We start from the raw sequence: 23,217 nt of genomic DNA on the forward strand, positions 1-23,217 counted from the left end.
AACTTGAAAATATTCCAAACAACTAGTTTTGACTTACTTTGCCAATTCTCAAATTTAAATATTTAAAAGTTACTTTAAGTTTTAGAGTTATAAGTAGGTCGAAACTAGTTGTTTGAAATATTTTAAAGTTTAAAATGTTTTAAATAAAAGGGTACTTCATGTTTTTATATTGTTTTCAATAATTTCAACCGTTAACTATTTTGTTTTACAGCAAAATCGCCACTTCAATCACAGCCGCCCAAACCATTGGCGCCTTCGAATGTGGACAGTGAAGCGCTCATCACCATAGAGATAGTGACAGTCAGCGCCAACTGTCCCACCAACGACAATGCCAACGAGGATCTGCAGATTGCCAACATTCAGTTCAACAATCTGGATGTTATTGGTCAGTGGGATTGCATTTCTATCATTTTATTCTTCTTTTTGAAAATAGGACACTTGAAAATTACGTGAATGCTGAAAGTTGTATAGGTAGTTTTCATGTTAAAAAGTTTGAAAATGGTACAATGTGGTTATTTCTACATTAATTCAACAATTCTACAAGCCATATCAAAATGTTTTATGATTTAATTATTTTATTTGATATACTTATTGGAGCGTCGTTGCCACAGTTGTTAGGAAGACAACCACTCGGACGACGAAGCGTTCGGTCGACGTTGTAAACAAACCATATATAGCTAATCCATGACGTAGGCAGCTCTCAGCGCCTATTTTGTTATTGTTTTTTTAGCCTTTTTCAAGTGCATTTTAATCAATTTTTATGATTATAACAAACACTTTATCATAAATCTTCATTATGCCGTGTTTTTGATGAAGTTAATTCACCTTTTGAAATGGCTTTGCTTAAAATTCCTAGTGACAACGTATAATACATTTTTTGAAAAGTCGACTGAGTGGTTTGTCGTAGTAGTGGGTACCCACCTCGGTGTTGCCATGTAAAGGTGCATTTTCGTTTGTGCGTAAACTTCCGCATTGTTGACATTCATATTGTCTAAATTTCTAGTGTTCTAAAGCAGCTGATCAAACAACTTTTTATAATTTGTGTTTATTATTCAAGAATTAAAACATTTTTTAGTAATATCAACATATCCTATACTATTAAACAAGCAATTTCTGTTTATATGTTCAGATGTTTTTATGTTTATATTTATATCTGTATGTGACCGGATCTCGAAAACGGCTCTAACGATTCTCACGAAATTTGGAACAAAGTAGGTTCACGTAGTTTTTCCCATGCAGCTGTGTGACGCTGGTAGTCTCTCAAATTGTGCCGTTCATACACTCACAGCCCAACAAAACAGTAAAAACTGACAATAATCGACAGTAATCGGCTTGAGATAACAGCAAAAGTTGCGACATTAATTCCCTATACCATGGGATATCTACTTACGCTATTGTTTCTCTATGATAATATTCAGCAAAACTTATTTTTGTTTATATCTCTTTTTTTAGAAAACATGTTTACTTCAGAAAGTCCAAAATAGTAACTAGATGCTGTTAGTGTAGAATAGTACATAATATTCTAACAAATATTGTAGCAAACATAGAAAATCATTCTAAATGAAATTATCTATTTGTAATTGATAATGTGTTTGTTTTTTAAAGTGTGTATAAATTGTTATTTTGATGAGTGATAGTAGCTTGACCTAGATTTTCATTTGGACTGTAGTATAAATTTGAAAAGGGACAGTTTTGGGCATAAGCCTGTTGTGCCTCCTCATATAACTGTAAAAATAATTGTACGACTGAGAAAATGAAAAAAATAAATATAAACTATAAATTCAATCTATCGTTACAAATTTTCTATGCTTTTACACTCCAGAGCAAAGCTCGGTCCCCCGATATTTGTCATTTAAAAGTATAAACGCAACTTCCCCCATTAGTTTATTAAGACAAATTGAAATCCATCCAATCTGAGATCCTCATCTTGTCGTGGTCGACGACGGCATTCACGCAAAAACGAAACCCCAGCCTAATAATGAAAATAAGCATGTTTGTAATTCAGTTGAAATATAACCTTCTTCGAATTATCACCTCGTATTCACATTACTAAGAGACTATAATAATATATCAGCATTTCGAAACGCTAAATTATCATGTGTAATATACTTACGATATACTGTATAATTTAGTAATATTCTGCACTCTTATAGTAGTTTTAAATTGATATTCTAACTATAGTAGTTTTGAATGATGGTTTCAAAGAATTATCTATATTCATATAGTAGTTATAAAATGATTGTTTTTGAAAATTTCCCTTTTTCCGTTCGTGGCTCGATTCCTATCAATCATACCTGCTTTTCTATCATTGGAAGTGTTTTATAAATCGAATGTTCTAATAAAGTTTTTCAATAGGGCTACTTGAATTGTTCAATTATTATAGAAATAACTAGTACCCTTTTTAAACTGTTTTACATAAGCACTATTAGTTTCAACACTCGTTTAATTTTCAATTTTTCTTTTTTTTTTAAAAAAAAGTGTTCATGTAAAAATATTTTTAAAGGAAACCAGTAATTTTATTACTAATTAAATTTGAATGTTGTTTAATTTTGTTGTAATCTGATTGGATTTGTGTTACAGCGAATCAGGAAACAATAGTGGAGCTGGTCGGTTTCGTGAAACGCGTGTTCCCGCCGCAGAAATCGACGCCGCGGCCCCCGCCGCTCACAGCTTTGCAGACCTCAGCATTCAGTGCTTCCCTCGATGAGGACAGGATGTTCCAGTCCAGGGCTGGCTTGAGCAGCGGTGGTGTCAGCCCGACTACTGCGCATGCGCCAATGACGGCCAATCAGGGACTTGCGTTCCCAACCTCGCTGCCTCACAACGCGCCTCATCCTAGTCCTGCGCCTCAGGTATCTCTAATAGTTCTGAAAGACTTATTCAACTATAAAAAACTATGGATAAAATGAATTGTAAAACTATGATTGAAATGAATTGATACTTGACAGCCGACCGAACTTTGGTTACTCCTAATTTTTATGATAAAGCTCCTTGTCAAGTAGTTACTTGATCTTTGAATAATAGTAGTTCTGTGAACAGTAGACCTTGCGCAGTTGATAACCACAGCCTCCTCTAATACTGTCCATCAGAGTGAATTATATCATGTCCTGACGTTTCGGCGAGATATCGGTGTGTAAACAACTAATGGCTGTTTGGGTTGTTGTATCAACAATAAGTTGTAAACAACTATGCTACTATCATCAAAAAATTACCGAGTTAAAAACAGAGAAAAGTCGGGAGAAAATTAATAATTGCATGCATTGCATTGCGTTATTGCATGCAATTAATAATCCACTCGACAGCTGATTTATGATGAATAATTCTAAAGTCTGTTTTTTACGGCAATATTGGCGTTCGAAGTAGACCTCTTTTCTTTTTGTATTATCCTTAAAATGCAAAATTTCAAAAAACCTTATGTATACGTCGAAGCGAAATTCAAAAACGGAACATACCTGTCAAATTTCATGAAAATCTATTGCTGCGTTTCGCTGTAAATGCGAAACATAAAAACATATAAACAAATATATAAATATATAAACATAAAGAGAAAAGCAAAACCGTCGACTTGAATCTTAGACTTCACTTCACGTCAATTAGATTCAAATAGCTTGTTAATTTCCAGTCTTTAGCAGATACAATGGGTAACATCCAGCCGCTCTGCTCTTTTCAAACATTTGCAGATGTCAAACTACTGTAAGTTCTTTCAAAATTTCAATTAATTTGATTCAATTCAAAATATTTCTTAATAGCTTTCTCGTTTACATCATCAATTTAAAGTTTGAAAAAAGCTCCTAGCATGTAGAAACCTTCATAATCTCTGGTCGAGTTCACTCGACATTGACGAACATATTATATTAACTGGATAAAAAAAAACAAATTGATAAACAGATAAAAAGTAGACTTTTCCCTGTCTTTTCTATGAAAGAATAAACATATTCAATACGTTTATGTCATAATTTCAATAGTGTGGTTTAGGTGAAATTCAAAATTTAACTTAATTTTAAGATATGTAACTTTTCAAGTATTTGGGACTTTTGATTCCACTGTTTTCAGTTTATTCAACTTCAATTCCATCTGTGATATTAACTTCTTTTTGTTTTTAATTATTTAGACTATATTACATGTATATTGCGGTGACATTTGTAATGTATTCATGATGTATATTGTTTGATCGTATGTTTATGACTTGTGTTAATATTGTATTATATTTAATAAAATTGAATTGATTACTTTCATATCACCTTATGAGTACAGCCTAAGATTCGAAGAGGAGTGATATTCGATAGAATATAGAGTACCTACATCTTCCATAGAGTAAATATTACTTTCTTATTGAAGTGGAGAATGAACTAGATGTTGGCAGTTCCACATTTTATGTTGTCAGTTGGATCTGACAACATATTGATCTTTCTTCACCTCAATATGGAGTGATTGTAAATTGGAGTGTGTAATTCAAAAATGAGAAAGTGACATAGAACCTAGCTACATTTGGACTGTTGTATAAAATTGAAACCGTTTTGGGCTTAAGCCTGTCGTACTTTCCTGAAAGTTAGAATAGAATAGAATGACTGCCTTTATTTTATACTTGGGAGGGCGAAGTTAGGGCGCAGTCGGCCCTCTCTTACACTTAACCCTCCAATAACTCAAGTTGTGTGATTCTGAAATCTAATTGAATAAATATGGAGAAATTCCACTATAATTCTGTTTCTTTAAGTATTACTATTTGCTGGGTAATATTTGTGTATCAGGAAATTTAAATAAATATGATTTATTTGAGGTCTCGGCCTTATGATTTGTTTCTTTATGATTTTATAATTTAATTCTGTGTCTTCAAATATTACTCTTTGCTGGGTAATATTTGTGTACCATGAAATTTAAATAAATGAATATGATTTATTTGAGGTCTCAGCCTTATGATTAGTTTGAAGAGTTTTTGATTTATTTTTGCTACTTGAACTCTAAATGAAAATGGTTTCATCTATTGGTAGTTCTGTTTTACCCTGCAAATGTTATCAGTTCAACTTTGTAGTAATTATTCTTGAAATTGTGATTTGGATTTTCTTGGCAATGAAGATGGTTTGATTTATCAGTAGTCCTATTGCATCCTGAAAATATTCTGGATGTTGTCGGTTTGTTCAACTTCGTCGTAATAGACTTGTTATTGTATTGATTCAGGTGACGACCAGAACGAAACTGGTGTTCGACTTTCACCGACTAAACGTGTTGCTAATGCGAGCCGTGCCCAAGGATGATGTACTCATTGGTCGCAAGATAGCCACTGCCACCATGACTGATGCAAAGATACATGCTGACTGTGGTTAGTAGTTTCTCATCAATTATTATTCATCATTACAAATAATTTTTTGTAGGCTACCCTTTTTGATTTTATTCCAGACTCGACTATTTTCGTTAGATACTCGCAATAATTATAAAGTGTCAAAACGTATTATTATTTTGTAGTAAACATTATTAACTTTTGTAGAAACTGGCTGAACATTGTATGCTGATTCAGAAATTAATATTTCTATACAGAATAATAATTCATTTTGACACTTGATTGTGAGAATCGACCGAAACTTGTCGTGTCTGAAATAATACAAAAAATGGGTAGCCTGCTAGTAATTAATTATAACTTATTAATCTTTCAGGTGGCCCTATCAAAATACTTGAAGAAGAATAAGATCAAGTTGACCATAATAATAGACCAATTATATGTGAAAAATTTATTTACAACTAGCAGATAACACTGCTCCGCGATGGTATGATTAAAATCTTGACAAACTGAAAGATTCACGTAATGAAATCATGAAGAATTGAAAATAGGCCTATAACCATACTCGATAAATTGCGAATCCATATGCAAAATCTGAAGTTTATCAGTCCAGTAGTTCAGACGTGATGATTCGTCATTCGTGAATTTCCTATCCCGTACGTGTATAAGCCAACTCTTTCCTTTATTATATATTATAGATTATTTAATTTTTATTACCGTACTTGAAGAATGGTTTTAAGACCACTATTATAATATAAACCAAGTTGCACTTATGTCTTATTGGATTTAACTGTGAATTAATGTCGTCATTGCTCATTATCTTATTTGTTGATTGGTTATTTTGTACTGATTCAATTAGATTAATCTCTCAATCATAATTTAATTTTTAATATACGTTCTTGCAACCGATAAATAGTAGGTTATTTAGAACTTTTATTGATAGTGGAATCTCTCCGCAATGCAAATTATTTAAATGATTTGTGACGATTTCAAGTTTTTTTTTCAAATATCAATTGAGTTACTATTTACATAGTAACTACATACTAGTGACACCCTGGGTTAGAGAACTCACTCATGTACTGGTGTATTGATCTCTGAAATCTGCAACTTGTAATAATACAGAGTTGGTGAGAATTATTATGGAAACAACTAAATATGTATTTCTTTTACAAGTATGATATGACAGTAGGTTCCATGGGGATCCTATTCCAATTGAAAAAATAACTACTTCCTATCGCTTCAAAACTTTTGTCCGCCATCTTGGATCAATCATATGGATCCAACCAACTTAATTTCGAAGACATTACAGAAATAGCATGCAATTAATTCTAGCTGACTAAATTATAAATCACAACACATTTTTTTATGTACTTCCAATGTTATTTCTATATCCTGAAAAAGTACGAAGGTGGGTGTGAGTCAATTTTTTGTCCAACGAACTTGACCTGTAAAAAGGTTCGAAGAATACTGTTCAAAATTTGAAGTTGATTGTGCCGTGCTATGAATTTAGAAAGTTAATTTGGAATTTAGAATTTAGAAGCACACACAATATAACTTAATAAAAGGGATGCTTGATAAACATACCTAGTGCTAGAGAACGGGAATCCAGAAATGACAAGAGAGACAACGAAATAGAGAGAAGATATCAACTATATTGTCACCTCTTACAGTTAAATTCAACAATTAATAAAACAAAAGAAGTTACATCATGAAAACCGATAATAAAATTACTAAATTTAGAAAGTTATCTCTGATATAGATAATTCGGTAATAACCTACTTTGTATGCTCTACATTGAAAACGTTTTAGATTGAATCATAAGAAGCTTAAAGGACTCTAATTTCAAAAGAAGAATTGAAGATTATCATAGATATGTCTCAGAAGTTAATCATAAATAACAATAAATATTTTAAGAAAAGATCCACATAAAATTCATAAAATTCTTAGAACATCAAATTTAGAACACACTTGGAAACTTTAAAACATTATCAAATATTAATGATCCCCAATAATAACTATTCTGTATCTTTATATCATGAAAGCTGCAAAGACAAACATTCCTCAAGTATCACATCATGGAATACTACCTTGGAAAAACTATTCAAAAAATATATGTCATCAAAACAAATTTAGAAAAGGTTAGGGTCCTTGAAACTTCATTTGATCCTTTACAACTTTAAGATGAGAATTATTTTAAAACATTAATTTATCAATAAGGGACCTTTAAACATTTCGTATACTAATTCAACTTTAGTAGCTTAGTAGATTAAAATATAAATTTAAAGAAAACTGAAATTCCCAGCTGGATCCTTACAGAGAAAATATGGCCTCACATTTCAATGTAAAGATACAACCGAAAATCTATTACTCAAACCAAGATTAATAAAATTAGTGATCTATCCAATCCAAATAATATCTCGAAATTACGATTTAACAAAAGTCTAATTCCGCACGTTTTACACCCTTCCCCTTTTTTGAAAGTCTATAATTATTAAAACCCATTCTGTCACATCCGGAGTTCCTGGGACGTTCGTTTAATTTGGAAAAAAAGTTGTTACCTCATAGCTGTTTCTTCAAATTGAATCTAGGCTCGGTGATCGAGCTCTACACGTCCAGATGGACAGGAGACAGCATACCCCAAACTTCTAGGACGGTCATCGATTCAGAGGCGTCTCAGCGGCTTAAAACACACGTTCATGATACGGGTTCATGGATACATACGAATTGATGGATTCGCACGTTGATCCCATACTTTGATGTTCCCGTACTTACACCGCTGTTAGAATAAAAAAATAAACTAGGATAATACAAATTAACTTAACTTCAGTAATATAATAAAATCAACCTACTTTAGGTTATATAAAACTCAAATCAATACTTATTACTTTAAAACACAAATAGACATTACCTACTTCAATATCTTGATTTAATAGAAAATAATTTATTTGTAATCAGGGTTATGCCCTATACACAAAGCGATGAGTACATAGTATTCCATAATAGGCCTACCTAATTCACAAGTTGATTGAATTACTTCATAATAAGGTATTTCGAGTATTGTTGTTAGTTTAGTCAGTTCTCTTACATAAATTACATTTATGGTGTAATTTAAAAGAATAAATTACATGATAGGTGTTTCCTAAATAATCATGAAAGCTTTTCATTAGAATCAAAAAGACAAATAAAATCTATAACAAAAATACTGATAGAACTCATAATAATATACTATAAACATCAGTCAATTTGGATTTAAACAACAGTAATTGAAATTTAGGTTAATAGCTTCCTCTTCAAAAAATAATTTAAAATCAAAAAATATCATTCTCAATTCCTTCTTCTAATAGGTACTCTACATTTCTACATATTACACTCAACTGTATCTATCACAACAAATTTAACACTCTGATGGAAGCTTTCATCGATAATCATTTCCTTAATTATATTATAATCTATGACGTACCTTTAGTAGCGGTTATAGGAGAAAAATCTCCATTGTGAGGTGACAATTTGATACTCTCTCTCTTCTTAATTAAAGCAACTACTGAGGCGGAAAAACTAAAAATGCTACTGGAACAAAAGGTTCCAGAGCCAAATACTAAAAAGGCCTAAAGCTGGCATGGAAGCCATGATTAACACAAAATATTGATCAGACTACATTTTGTACTGCTTATGACGGAGGACAGACGCTGAGTGAATCCACTTCGCTTTTCTCGTCTTGAGGTGGACAGCTGTGTGATCGTCCATACTAGATAGACCTAATCAACGTTAACTGTGATTGGCAGTTACTATTTTCTAGAAAAATTTCCACCAATAGAAAGGAACGTTACAACTACAATTTAAGATACATTCTCCCACCAAGTGACAGCTATTTTTCCTTGACAGCTATAAATTCCTTGCCTTATAAGGTCGTGAACCAGACTGCTCCTCCAGGAAAATTGTTGATCTTCTCAGTACCACAACTTCTACACACACACTTACAGAGTTGACACTACACAACGCAGAAAAGCAAGGGTCATGAACTAAGCTGATACTCCAGGAAAATTGTAGTTTTTCTGAGTACTACAACTTCTACACACACACTGACAGAGTCGACACAACACACCGCAGAAAAGCAAAACAGCAAAATCCATTTTCATAACAGGCTAAATCGCATAATTCTCATCACTCACAATTGTAACAATAAAAATTGTTACATGATCGATAAATTCTTTCTAGAGTTCTTGTAGAACTTACAAACATATAAAGTCAACAACTTTAGCCTTGAGTGAGTCAAAAGTATGAACGCGCTAACGCTCGTTCAATTACTGCAAATTTGTATTTGCCTATTCTCAACGTAGCCTCATAATCTCATTGCTATAGCTTGAATAAATGGACTAAACTGATCGGTTTTGTTTACACAGGCAGCAAACTGATGGTAGAAGGCTCCCTGGGCGGCCTACAAGTGCTGGATCTGACCCCGGAATCCAGCCTGCACCAGAGAATTCTGTCACTGGGCCACGACCCGCTGACCGATCCGCCGCCCGATCCGTTCGCAGGCATGAGCGCCGATCTCTACAAGTCGTCCTACAGAGCTGCAACTCCCAAGAAGAACTCGTTCTCCGACCGGCAGGCGTTCAGTTTCCACATTAAACGCAGTTTGCTCAAGAGTGGCACAGGTGGGATTTGCTATACAAGTTAAACAATACGCATTTAAAAGTTGTGCAATACAAGATTAAGACACTAGGCAATAGGCAATAAAAGTTCAGATTCTCCCAGGTGACAATTACTCACACCCTGTTGCACATAAGTCTGTTCACTTATAATCCCGATTAAATGATACGAGAACCAATTAGAGAAGCTTTCTTAGAAAAACCTTCTCTTATTAGTTCTTGTGTAATTTAATGAGATTAAAATTTAGCAGGCTTTTGTGCAACCGTGCATTAAGCTATTAAAAATTACGCAAAAAATGACAATAAGTTGGTGGTGGGGGGTAAATAGTTGGAGCATCATTACGAGAGAATTTATTAGTATATTGAAGATGAAAACGTTGTTGCTGATCCCTTCTTTTCTTTGCTATAAATAACCATTCTTTTCACTACGCCCAAATTTATTTATTGACACATTGATTCATACAATATGTATGTTTTTATGTTATGTTTTTACTAAGCACATCCCACATCACAACAGTGAGTAATCATACAGCTTTCAAAGTTTTCTAATTATCAAGTGGAAATTATTTTCGATTTTCTATTTTAATATCGACTACAGCTACTATAAAAGACTATCTTTATAGTTAATATTTTTCTATACTATTTAGTAATTATAATATTGACATGCTGTTATTTATTTTAAATGTAAAGATTTGTTCACTGACATATTGTAGCACTTTCAAGTTCCATTGAAATCATCGTTGACATACCGTATTTGATCGGTTGGCCGGACGCGTTAGGTTGAGAAAACACATTAGTGTGTGATTTTTATGTGGTCAAGAAGTTTCTTGAATTTACAATTTATATTTTCTCATCTAGGATACCTGAGTATTGCAAATAGTAGATTTGTATATTTCAAATTACTTTATTTTGTTAAGTTCATATCCTTTTTGTTTTATCTGTAGAATTCTGAAGTTTGCCTTCTTAAAGCTGCGTTTACACCAATGTTATTAGCAAAATGTTAATAACTTAATCCTTATAGATTCTATTGAAAGGAACTTGACAAACACATATGTGTATGATAAGTTATGTTCAATCTAATAGAATATTTAAGGATTAAGTTATTAACATTTTGCTAATAACTTTGGTGTAAACGCAGCTTAAACATGTTACTGCCATATCAAAGTTATTCTCGTGACTGGACCACCTGTAGGCTTACTGATTTTATAAATTTATGTTGAAATGAAAATAATACACACCGTGTCCCACGAAGAGGTTTACACGTTCCATCACATATTATATTAAGTTATAAAAAGTTTTTATAGGAAGCGAATTGGTAAAATTTTCAATATGCCGCCATTTTGTTTCTACGAAGGTTAGGGAGCTGAAATTTTCCCAGAATATTTTTAGAACCTACTTTGTGAACTGTGTGAAATTTAAAAAGGTTCGGTACATGAATGGGCACTTAATATAAAATTAAACGTGTAAAACTCTTCATGGGACACTGTGTCCCATGGACACATATATTGGTCCCATATGGTCCATGGAACCATCCCATATATGGACCATGGTCCCATGTATTGGACATATAGAACTACATATTTATTTATTTTGTCCGTGAATACAATTACAGATATAAATATGATTAGGATAGAAGTACAGCATATTAAACAATTTCAAATTTTTGTTTAATATTCTTTCATGTTTTTCAAAATAATTTTCTATGAATTATTGATTGTAAATTATTTGTTATATTACAATATAATAGGCTACATATTGGACAGATAGATCTACATATTTATTTATTTTATCTGTGGATACAATTAAAGGTAATATAAATATGATTATGATAGATCAGCATATTGAACAATTTCAAATACATTTTTGTTTAATGTTCTTCCATGTTTTTCTCAAAATAATGTTCTATGAATTATTGATAGCAAATGATTTGCCGTGTGATATGATATTGTAATTGTGTTGATAGATGGCAGCTGTGGCCCCGGTGGCGACGTGGGTGGTGGCGGGGGCGATGGAGGGGGTGGTCAAGAGGCGGAGATCAGCGTGGAGATGGCGTCGGTGTGGTACACCCACTCGCCCCGCCTCCTCTTCGAGCTGCAGTCGTGTGCCACCGACTTCAAGCAGTACATGGCACATCTGGCACGCACCATTGGCACGGCCGCCACCGAAATGGCTATTGGCCTCGTGCATGCCAGGTCAGTAGCGACAAAATAAACATGTTTTTCTGGAAAGCAGTATCAAAATCAATTTGAGATTTATTGTTCCATATTGTGATCCATTGATTGTGTTTTATTGATCCATGTTTTATTACAATTTCCACACAATATACAACATCGAGGTAGAAATTGGTCATTTTTTGGGTATGGTAATATGGGCTCAAGTACGCTCAATAATAAATTTTCCATTTTTCAACCGAATTTGATTTGTGATGTATGATTTTGAACCGCCTTGACGAGCCGAGAAGAATGAAAAATGTAGTACGATGAAATCCGAACATTGTATCAAAAGTTATAAGTGTTTGACCTTTAAGCGCGCCTCTCTCCACTAAGAAAAAAATCTGGTGTGGCACACTCACACAACTTTCCTTGCCGTTATGAAAATTGATCACCTGACGCTAGTGTACTCGCGCATCTTAAGTCTACTATCTATAATATATATTATATAAAAGCGAAATGGCACTCACTCACTCACTCACTCACTCACTCGCAGAACTGAAAATCTACCGGACCAAAAACGTTCAAATTTGGTAGGTATGTTTAGTTGGCCCTTTAGAGGCGCACTAAGAAATCTTTTGACAATATTTTAACTCTAAGGGTTGTTTTTAAGGGTTTAAAGTTCGTCTTTTAGCATGTATATTCTTCTTCTCCCAATCTCTTAATTAAAATTGAAATTTCCATATCATATGTTACTATAGAACTATAATCTAGATAGAGTACCTCTTCGAAACAGTTGTTAACTGGCAAATGAATTAATAATTTTGTCAGGTTGGCATTAAGTTGAGTTGACTTTGTTAGGTTGGCACCAAGTTGAAGATTTAAATGCATTTATCGCGGAAAAATCGATTGGGCACTGCTACTTCAATCCTTGGAATATTATGCCTATATTAGTAGCCGTCAGGCTCGCTTCGCTCGCCATATCCGTTTAGCCAGACGTTTAGTCTGGACCCCCGACCGGATTGTCCTAAAATATGATGAAAATTCTCAAATGAAAAATGCAGGCGAGCGAAGCGAGCCTGCTGATCTCATCATTGGGGGTCCAGGGGGCGGAGCCCCCTGGCTAGACGGATATGGCGAGCGAAGCGAGCCTGACGGCTAGTTCAAAGATATGAGACAGCTGGTGATAGGTCAATAACGCTGGAAACACACGAGGTCTGCTATCTCTTCTTAGTGAATCATTTGATAGAATCAACAGTTGCCAACAGTTTGCAATTGGATAATCACATTTTCTCGAATTTTGAGCTTATTTTCAATTTTAGGTGAAAATGTAACAAAACATTAGTTATAGAGATTCTCATGCTGAATCTTTTCCACTCGAAATTTTTTGTTTGAATTGTATCTGAAGCCTGATAATTGTGAATCTAAAAACATACTTTGCATAGATGGGGCAAAGCTCCTGAAATTTTTACAGATATAGTACTTGTTGCAGTTGATAGAGCTTATCAATGACTATTTCAGGTATGAATTTGATCAAAATCGTTGAGCCGTTTTCGAGAAAATCGCGAAAAACCCTGTTTTTGACAACATTTTTGCCATTTTAGCCGCCATCTTGGATTGCATTTGATCGAAATTGTTCGTGTCGGATCCTTATAGTGTAAGGACCTTACGTTCCAAATTTCAAGTCATTCCGTTAACTGAGAGATGAGATATCTTGTACACAGACCCACATACACTCATACATACACACACACACACACACACACACACACACACACACACACACACACACACACACACACACACACACACACACACACACACACACCAATACCCAAAAACCACTTTTTCGGACTCAGGAGACCTTGAAACGTATAGAAATTTAGAAATTGGGGTACCTTAATTTTTTCGGAAAGCAATACTTCCTTACCTATGGTAATAGGGCAAGGAAAGTAAAAATTAAATGCAGTGCATTTAAAGGGTGAATCTCATAGAACATAATCTCATGAACTAATATCATTGTGCAAAATATCACTGTGAGTACAATAAATAAAACTCTTGAGCTATCACAATTTTATTCCTGTAATCAAATAGGAAAGAGCTTACATAGGCAACAAAGGCCTGTGCGTAAGCTCGAGATAACAAGATGCGTTATATCTATACAATTATAAAGAGAGATATCTATTTTTTTTAGAGATCTAAACTACATTAAACTATTTTTTTAAATGAATCTATAATTCTTATGTATTAAGAAGGGATTAAAAAAGTGGAAAACTAAATTATAAATCATTTAAAATTTATAAATAAAAGATGATGAAAACCAATGAATAGCGAGGAAGGCTCAATTTAAATAACAACTACAAATCAGGGAAAAGCAGAACAGACAGGTTTCTGAACTCCCTACCAATATTATAGAACATTGTTCCTGGGTAAGAAATATACCTAAGTATCAATTCCAAACCGTCCAAAAGTCCTTAGTTACTCACACAGCCGCTATTCAATATTTTCATTTACTATTTTTTTTCTAAATCATGGCTGAACTCACAGAAGTGAAACTTCGCACAAACATTTATGACAACTAGACATAGCTACAAATTTGACATTTTCCAAATTCACGAAACAGAATGGCAGCCGTATAAAATTTTATTTCTCAAATAACCGAAAAACCGTTGATTTTACAAAAAATAACTTTTTTTAGTTAATTTAATTGCAAATTGATTGACACCACATTTTTCAATTTTGATCAAATATTAAGTGAGATATGGCAGCTTTAGTGACAGGTGACCGCTGAATGCCAATACCAAGAAGGTTTTATAATCTCTTTTCTGTATAGGGCTACTTGTAATAAAAATAGAAAGAAAAATAAAAATCTCAGTACCCTTTTTGAATTATTTAATCACAACATGTTTCAACATTGAAAATGAAACATAGATCACTTGAAAATGGCATCAATGTTGAAACATGTTGTGATTAAATAATTCAAAAAGGGTACTGAGATTTTCATTTTTCTTTCTATTTTTAGGTTTTATAATGTTTTATTATTGTTTGAAATGAACTAAAAACGAATATCATGCAAAGCATATGTGGATTGTTGCATTATTGAGGCACACTTTAGTAGCATGCCTAGGCGTGCACTTCAACAAACCTCCAGCGGTCACCTATTACTACATCTGCCATATCTCACTTAATATTCATTAATTAACATTAGATAGCAACACCAATACTGCCATTATGACGTGGACATTACTATGGTGCAGTGCTTCTGAATACGTGTTCCGCAAAATATCCGACTTGAACTTTGTGAATGTTTTGGAAAAAATGGAGAAACTTATATCTTTTATTACATTATATCAATTTCTTTTTAATTTTCACTCAAATTGTAACCATTGCAAATACATGATTCATGATTTAGTCCTGATTTATGTTATTGTATTGACAGAGCTGAACAACTAGTGCACAGCCTTTCGATGGGAGGCAGACTGTACGGTTCGTCGGGTGATGTGACCGGAGGAACGCCCAGACGTTACCGGAAGAGTTTCTCCTATTCGACCGAGCAAGTGGACAGCAGCCTAGCTCCCAGCAGAGGAGGATGTAGCACACCCTTCAGCCCAGGCGACAGCTATAGCTCCAGGACACGAATCAGGTCATTTCTTCAAAATAAGTTTGCAAACAATCCATTATTAGCATATCATACATGGCTTTCAAAATAAATCAGCTAACAATCCATCATTGGAAAAAACCTCATACATGGCCTTCAAAATAAATTAACAAACAGTCCAACATTCGAAGAAACCTTATACATGGCCTTCAAAATAAATTAACATACAATCCATCATCAGCAAAAACCTTATACATGGCCTTCAAAATAAATTAACAAACAGTCCTTCATTAGAAAAACCCTCATATGTGGCCATTGGGAGTCAGATCTCACAAGGCATCAAACCTGCATCACTGTAGAAATCAATCTGAAAAACCAATTGCTTTAGATATGCTCCAGCGTTTCTTATTAGGAAAATGTAATTGAATGTTGGCCGTGTCTATACTGTGCACATTCTATGTTTTTCATACTCAAATAATACCGGGAACCAATTAGCATTTTCATGCTAAATTAATGATAATTGATTATTGCCTGATATTCGTGATATCAAACAAAACATATCAACAAACGGCTTATTATTATAATCGATTTTCAAGAATATGCGAATATAATCAATTCGAACAAGTTGGTTTGTTTAAAATATAATCTCTTTGTCTTTGTTTCAGACTTGTCACATTGAAAAATCTATAAAAATAAAATTATTTTTAAAAATTTGTTAAAATTGATGAATTCTAACATCATAATTAGAATCAACAGAATGATGAATTCTGATGTCATAATTTATATCTACAGAATGAGGAGTCATCATGAATCGATGTGATTCCTCTGAAAATCGATAATTAATGCCAAACTGAGGTTCTCTATAATAAGGTCAATATAACAATAATCTGTATATCTATATATGCGAAATGGCACTCACTCACTGACTGACTCACTCACTCGCTCGCAGAACTAAAAATCTACCGGACCAAAAACGTTCAAATTTGGTAGGTAAGTTCAGTTGGCCCTTTAGAGGCGCACTAAGAACGGATTTGGAGAAATTTCCAAAGATACGCCCAAAATCTGCGTTTTCCAGCGTTTTCTCAGTTTTATCGAGAACAAAAGAACAGAAAATGTTCAAATTTAGTACAGAAGCACAGCTAGAGTGTAATAATGTTGTGTTAGAAGGAATTTGCAATAACGTCAAAGATATTATAAATATTTATTATATAATTATTAATAACGTCAAAGATAGATCCAAAATTAGCGTTTTTTCAGCGTTTTTTGCTTCTTATCAAATTTATCGAGAACAAATGAACAGAAATTGTTCAAATTTAGTACAGAAGCTAAGCTAGGGTGTAATAATGTTGTGTTAGAAGGAGTTTGAAATAACGCCAAAGATACGCCCAAAATTAGCGTTTTTCCAGTGTTTTTTGCTTCTTATCAAATTTATCGAGAACAAATGAACAGAAATTGTTCAAATTTAGTACAGAAGCTAAGCTAGGGTGTAATAATGTTGTGTTAGAAGGAATTTGAAATAACGCCAAAGATACGCCCAAAATTAGCGGTTTTTTGCGTTTTTTCAGTTCTTTCATCAAGTAATAGACAGAAAATGTTTAAATTTGGTACAGAGGTTTAGCTAGGGTCTAAAAATTTTGTGATGAGGTGACTTTGATATTTCATCAAAGATACGCCCAGAATCAACGTTTTTCTCAGCTTTTCTGCGTTTTCTCATTATTTTGACTTTCTGATGGAATGAAGCATGCTCAAATGAAAAATGCAGGCGAGCGAAGCGAGCCCGCTGATCTCATTTTTGGACGATCCAGCCGGGGGGTCCAAGGGGCGGAGCGCCCTGGCTAGACGGATATGGCGAGCGAAGCGAGCCTGACGGCTAGTTGTAATATATTGTAATGTAATGTATTTTTGGAAGAATAAATTTCAATTTCAACTTGGCAATGTTTGCAGATGGAGAGTGCACCTGGACACACCTGTGGTGATAATGCCGCGAGCGCCGAACAGTCCGGCGGTGATGGTGGCTCACCTGGGCCACATATCGCTGGACAACTCGTTCGCACCCAGCTCCCAGGCGGCCTCTCCCGGGTGGGCGGATAGCGAGGATGCCGCTGACCTGGACCCGGCCGAGGTCTATAGCATCGAAGTCAGGGACATGAACCTCTACACGCTCAACATCAAGCAACGCGCAAGCGAGTGAGTACTCAAAAAAGAAAGAGATATCCTATAATTGCCTGATACATCAATGTTTATGTTCAATTCAATGTTATTTAAAGAAATAATAATAATTGTATTATGTACTAGCAGGTAACCCGTGCTTCGCGAGAGTTTAATTAAAAACTTGACGTATTAAAATCTTGAAGAATTGAAAATAGGTCTATAACCATCTCTGGTAAATAAAGAATCTATATGCAAAATTTCAAGTTGAATAAAATAATTAAATTAAGTTAAATAAAGAATATAATTCTCTAGTAAATAAAGAATCTATATGCAAAATTCCAAGTTAATCAGTCCAGTACTTCAGACGTGATGATCTGTCATTCGTGAATTTCCTATCCTATACGTGTATAAGCCAGTTCTTTACTTTATTATAGTATAGATTATAATATTATTGTTATTACTTCATATTTCCATGCTAATATGCTGTAGATGAATAATTCCATTCTTATTTTTATTCAATTTTGAAAGATATTGAAGTATTGACAAGTATAGATGATTAAATATCGGCAAGTATAGCCGATTCCCATGTATCAGTATCACAGTCAGTGGAAATATAATTTTCATGAATGGGAATTCATGATAGGGATTCATGAATACATTTACATGAGTATTGTTTTCGCTATTACCATTCAGCACGGCGAGTATAAATAGTCTCCGATGGGAATATGTTCTCACTTTACCGGAAACGTTACTAATACTGATTCAATTTGGATACAGAAATTACTTATAATGAATTGAATAATTGTATAATAGACAAATATTTCACTTCGATTGACAGCAACATCTATTTTTTTCAAACATATTTTTAAGTGAAGATATTCATGCTCTTGAAAATTGACCCAGGAAACAATCAATTCGATAAGTTTAATTTTCAAATAAAATTCCTGATTGCAATTGGACCAGCGGCAAGGTTTTATCCTTATACTGGCGATTCCAAGTTATATTTGAGATAAATATAGCCTATAATTTTGGTATTATTTCTTACTCCAGTTTTATTTTTTCATATTATTGATCACTTTGTTGTAGTTTAGACTGTTATGTTTGAATAGAGAATTATCTTCGACATTTATCTAGAATATAATAAAGGAAAGAACTGGCTTACACACGTATGGGATAGGAAATTCATGAATGACGTCTCAGCTACTGAACTGATTAACTTGAAATTTTCCATACAGATTCTTGATTTACTGAGGATGGTAATAGGCCTATTTTAAATTCTTCAAGATTTTAGTACATCAATTTTTGCAGTTGCCAAGTTCTCAATTGGACCCTTGCGGAGCACGGGTTACCAGCTAGTCTTCTATAAAAAGATAATTTCTCATTTTCCAATGATATATAATTCTCTTGCAGAAAATATCTTATTTAATTTGTAATATTTGTCCTCTCCCAAGTACAGTATTTGATTGTGATAGTTCTATTTCTATTTATTTCTATTATAGTATACATTTGGGATTTTGATAGCAATTTTTGTTTTCCAGGTTGAAAATCTCATCGAACCCGAGTCAACTCATCAGAGTGGAGAAGCTGTACAGCTGCATGGAAGCTGGTAAGCCCGTTTTACACAACACAACCATCATGCTCAAAGTACAGCGTGAATCGGCCTTTGCACAGGAGATGCGGTTTCGCAGACAAGAAGACATCCTGCTGGAATCGGGCGGAATCACCCCGACCGAAACCGATCAAAAGCAAATAGTATCGGTGACTGGAAGTATTGTTTCGTCGCTGAAAGTGTCATTGTCACGGGAACAATACGAACAATTACTCGAAACTGTGATGGCCATCAACCAGGTGCCGAAGAATGCGGACAGTTGTGGTAGGAGGAACCAGGAGTTGGATCATACTTTGGATTTCCAGCGGAGTGGCACACTGGTGGATATTGAAGAGGATGCCGAGTTGCATACGGGGGTTTCGACACTCAGTTTGGACCCCACTCTGCGAGCCCGTATGTTGTTGCATTCCACAAACAACAGTCAGGAACACCTGGGCGAGGAATCTAGTTTGGCGCTGAAGGTATCCTTCCAACTCCCCTTATTAACTCTGGAGCTGATAGCTGATTTTGGAGGTGGTGAGCAAAGGCTGGTGGATTTGTCTTTTATGGAACTGTTTGTCCAGTATGAACAAATGATGGCTTATGAGAGGAACATACAGATGTCGTTAAGATCTGTTTTGTTGGAAGATTTGTCTAAACCTAAGGACTCCAAACATCGGTGCATAATGACGTCACAATGCTCCAATCAGGGAAACTCTAGTATTTACAACAATTTTGTGTCAAAATCCTGTCCCGATTTGAATAATACTTTGATTAACGATGGGAACCAGTGTTATGAAATGAGAAATTCGTTGCCAGACCACCTAGAGGCGGAGACGGTATTAGGTGCTATGCCATCCAATAAAACTAAACATCACTACTATAGTAGAATCTCCAATACCAGTACAACATCTAGTACTTGTCAACCAAACCAGATCGGTGGTAGAAAGAAATCCGTGTACGAAGCTAGTAACGATTACCCTGTCACACCTCCACCCTCCCCTAGATTAACCTCTTCCCCCCGTCTGTACAGGGAGGACAATTTGGTTCATGTGAATGTTGTGCTACGTACCCCAAGGAACCAATCCAAAAACACATCCAGAACTGTGGTGATTGATTTTAACAGTTTAGATGTTGTAGTGAATGTGGAATCTTGGGTGGTTGTGTTGGATTTCTTCGGGATAAGCTCATCGGATCCAGCTAACCCTAAAGATATGTCTCAAAGCAACATTCTACAAGGAGCGTCGTCATTGGAACAGATATACTTGGAAGAGTTGGATGAACAGTGTAGTAAAAATAATGTTGATGTCGGTATGGATTCGGAGTTTGATATAAGGGTACGATCTTTGACAGTGATACTAAACCAGGCACAGTATGAGGTAGCTCGTGCAAATATGTCACATCTCAGCGCAGTTGTAACAGCGGTAGCGGGTAGTGGTATAACAGATACAACCGCCAGTGTTGGCTCATTCAGTTTGTTGGATTTGACTCCCGAGCATGGACGGTTGTATCGGGAAAGATTTGTGACCGACGGATTGAAAATGAAGATGGTCAAGTACCAACAATCGGATACTGCTTCAAGGAACAACCGGGAATTCGATGTCAAACTAGATTTGGAGATGTGTTCTGTGCTTTACGTGCATACACAACGTTTCATAGCGGAGTTACAGACATTTTTTAGACACTTTTCCCATCTTCAACAACTTTTGGGGAGTATTCGTTCATCAACGGCGATCCCTGAAGAAACTGGACCATCCATGAGGCTGAAACTCAACCTACATGCGGCTTCCCCAGTTATTTTCCTACCACAAAGTTCACGATCAACCCAGTTGCTTGTTGTAGATCTGGGTAAACTGACAGTTAGCAATCAGTTTCTAAAAGCTGGGTCGCCTGGTACGATTAGTGTCTCAACAGACCCCTCTTTACAAGATATTGTGGTGTTGGATGTGTTGCAAATCCAGTTGGAAAATATGGATTTGTTGACTGGAGAATGGAGCTCGGAAAACGGACAGATTTCGTTGGGGAGTTACTATGTTCAACGTGATCCTTCCCGGTCGATGCTCCGTGAAAAGTGTGGGTTACAACTTCAGGTTGAGAGGAATTTGATGTCTCACCGTACACACTGTGTACCAGATATGAGTGTTAAGGGTACACTATCAACACTAGCAGCTACACTTTCTGTGGACCAGTACAAACTTGTGAAAGGTGTGCTTTCGTTCAACATTGGGGAGTGTTTGGACGACATACATCAACAAACTGGCCTCGATTTGAATAATTGTACTCAGAACATCCATTACAACCAACAAGGTGATGAAGAGGGAAACGTGTGGCCTTGGACTTCGATACATTTGGAACTTTTGGACGTGAGTGTACGTCTACAACCGACCCCCGATTTTACGCTAGCTTGTGTCAATTTTATCCGTTCCTATCTGAATGTGGAGAGCTACTCTGATCACAGTCAAGACATCGATCTAGTTTCACACGAGATTTTAATCATTGACACTCGTTACCAAGACGAACCAGTAAACAGACGATCAAATGTGTTTTCAAATATTCTACAACCGATGCGATCTGGAGGCACAACCCCGTACAACCCTTCTGATAGTTGTAGTGAGTACATACAGGCACAAGTGCATCACAGGAAAAGATCCGATTTTTCTAAATTTACGGTGCTTTTGAACAATATGCGACTAATGGCCATCGCTGATTGGTGGGAATCTGTGAGGGATTTTATCATGGAAAATCCTGAAATGCCTCCAATTCCTAGCACAGTTCCGCACTCCACAACTCAACCCAACAATAGTTTAATGTTCGAATTGAAGCTGAACATAACAGACTCGGAGATAGTTATTGTTGAAGATACGTCACAGTGGGACACCAACGCTGTTATACTGAAAAGTACAACGGTCATCTCGTACAAACCACTAGACAACGAAAAACCAGTTTCCTGTAGTTTGAACCATTGCGAGATGTTCTCCTGCATACTGGGCATGGAAGATGAGACAGCGCTATCAATTATTGATCCTGTGACTGTCAGTATTGAGATAGTAAACCGTAACTCGCCGACCGACGGTGACTTCAAAGTGTTGAAGATGCAGATGATGCATCTGAGCTTGCGACTTTCGTATCATGATGTGCGAATGTTCTCGCAAATGCTGCAGTCATTGCCCCAGCAGACCAGTTGGGCCAAGAAGAATGTCAATAAGCTGTCGGCGAAGCCTGCTAACTTTCTCGGTAAGTTCATGTATTGGTATTCAATAATTTTGTCAGTAGTAACATCTCAAAACTTATCACAGCCTTAACAAAATCTTTCCGCTACGAATTTTAATGCTATGCAATAGACATGTCATGTCTCATTTCGGTATTCAACAATATTGTCAATTGAAATGTTCAATAACTTATCACAGCATTGAAAAAATCTTCTCCACTACGAATTTGAATGATATAAATGAAAATCTCATTCTATCCAATTGGTATTTATAAATGATGTCGATAGTAATGTTCAATAAATTATCTAAATATTAACAAAGTCTTCCTCATTAAGAGTTTAAATGCGATCAATGGTGTTAATGCGGTCCCGGCAACATTAACCACAAGTCAGAGGCTCCAAAATTTATCAGGTGCGACCTGTAAAATCTAATGACAGACCTAAGCCAGCCAGCTCACTCAATATTTTCTATATTGAATAAGAAGATTCGAGATACTAGTGATTGGTTACTTTGTAACAACTGTAAATAATCAATTTATATTGGTGATAGGATAGTTGAAACATTTTTCTGTCATATTAATTTTATATTATAATATTTTTT

The 23,217-nt window shown here is 35.1% G+C and overlaps 1 protein-coding gene across 3 annotated transcripts in view; it reads left to right on the forward strand.

Annotated features, from left to right (window-relative positions):
* Positions 1-23,217, forward strand: part of LOC111049518 (vacuolar protein sorting-associated protein 13D) — a 119,369-nt gene that overhangs the window by 36,072 nt on the left and 60,080 nt on the right. For all 3 annotated transcript variants that reach the window (XM_039438804.1, XM_039438806.1, XM_039438805.1), the window contains exons 18-25: positions 212-385; positions 2,581-2,852; positions 5,176-5,317; positions 9,673-9,927; positions 11,885-12,113; positions 15,511-15,714; positions 17,614-17,856; positions 19,359-22,642. In XM_039438804.1, the coding sequence (XP_039294738.1) occupies positions 212-385; positions 2,581-2,852; positions 5,176-5,317; positions 9,673-9,927; positions 11,885-12,113; positions 15,511-15,714; positions 17,614-17,856; positions 19,359-22,642 (4,803 nt within the window). The remainder of the gene's footprint in view (positions 1-211; positions 386-2,580; positions 2,853-5,175; positions 5,318-9,672; positions 9,928-11,884; positions 12,114-15,510; positions 15,715-17,613; positions 17,857-19,358; positions 22,643-23,217) is intronic.

Source organism: Nilaparvata lugens, chromosome 12, assembly GCF_014356525.2.
Source record: "Nilaparvata lugens isolate BPH chromosome 12, ASM1435652v1, whole genome shotgun sequence".
NCBI classification, from domain to species: domain Eukaryota; kingdom Metazoa; phylum Arthropoda; class Insecta; order Hemiptera; family Delphacidae; genus Nilaparvata; species Nilaparvata lugens.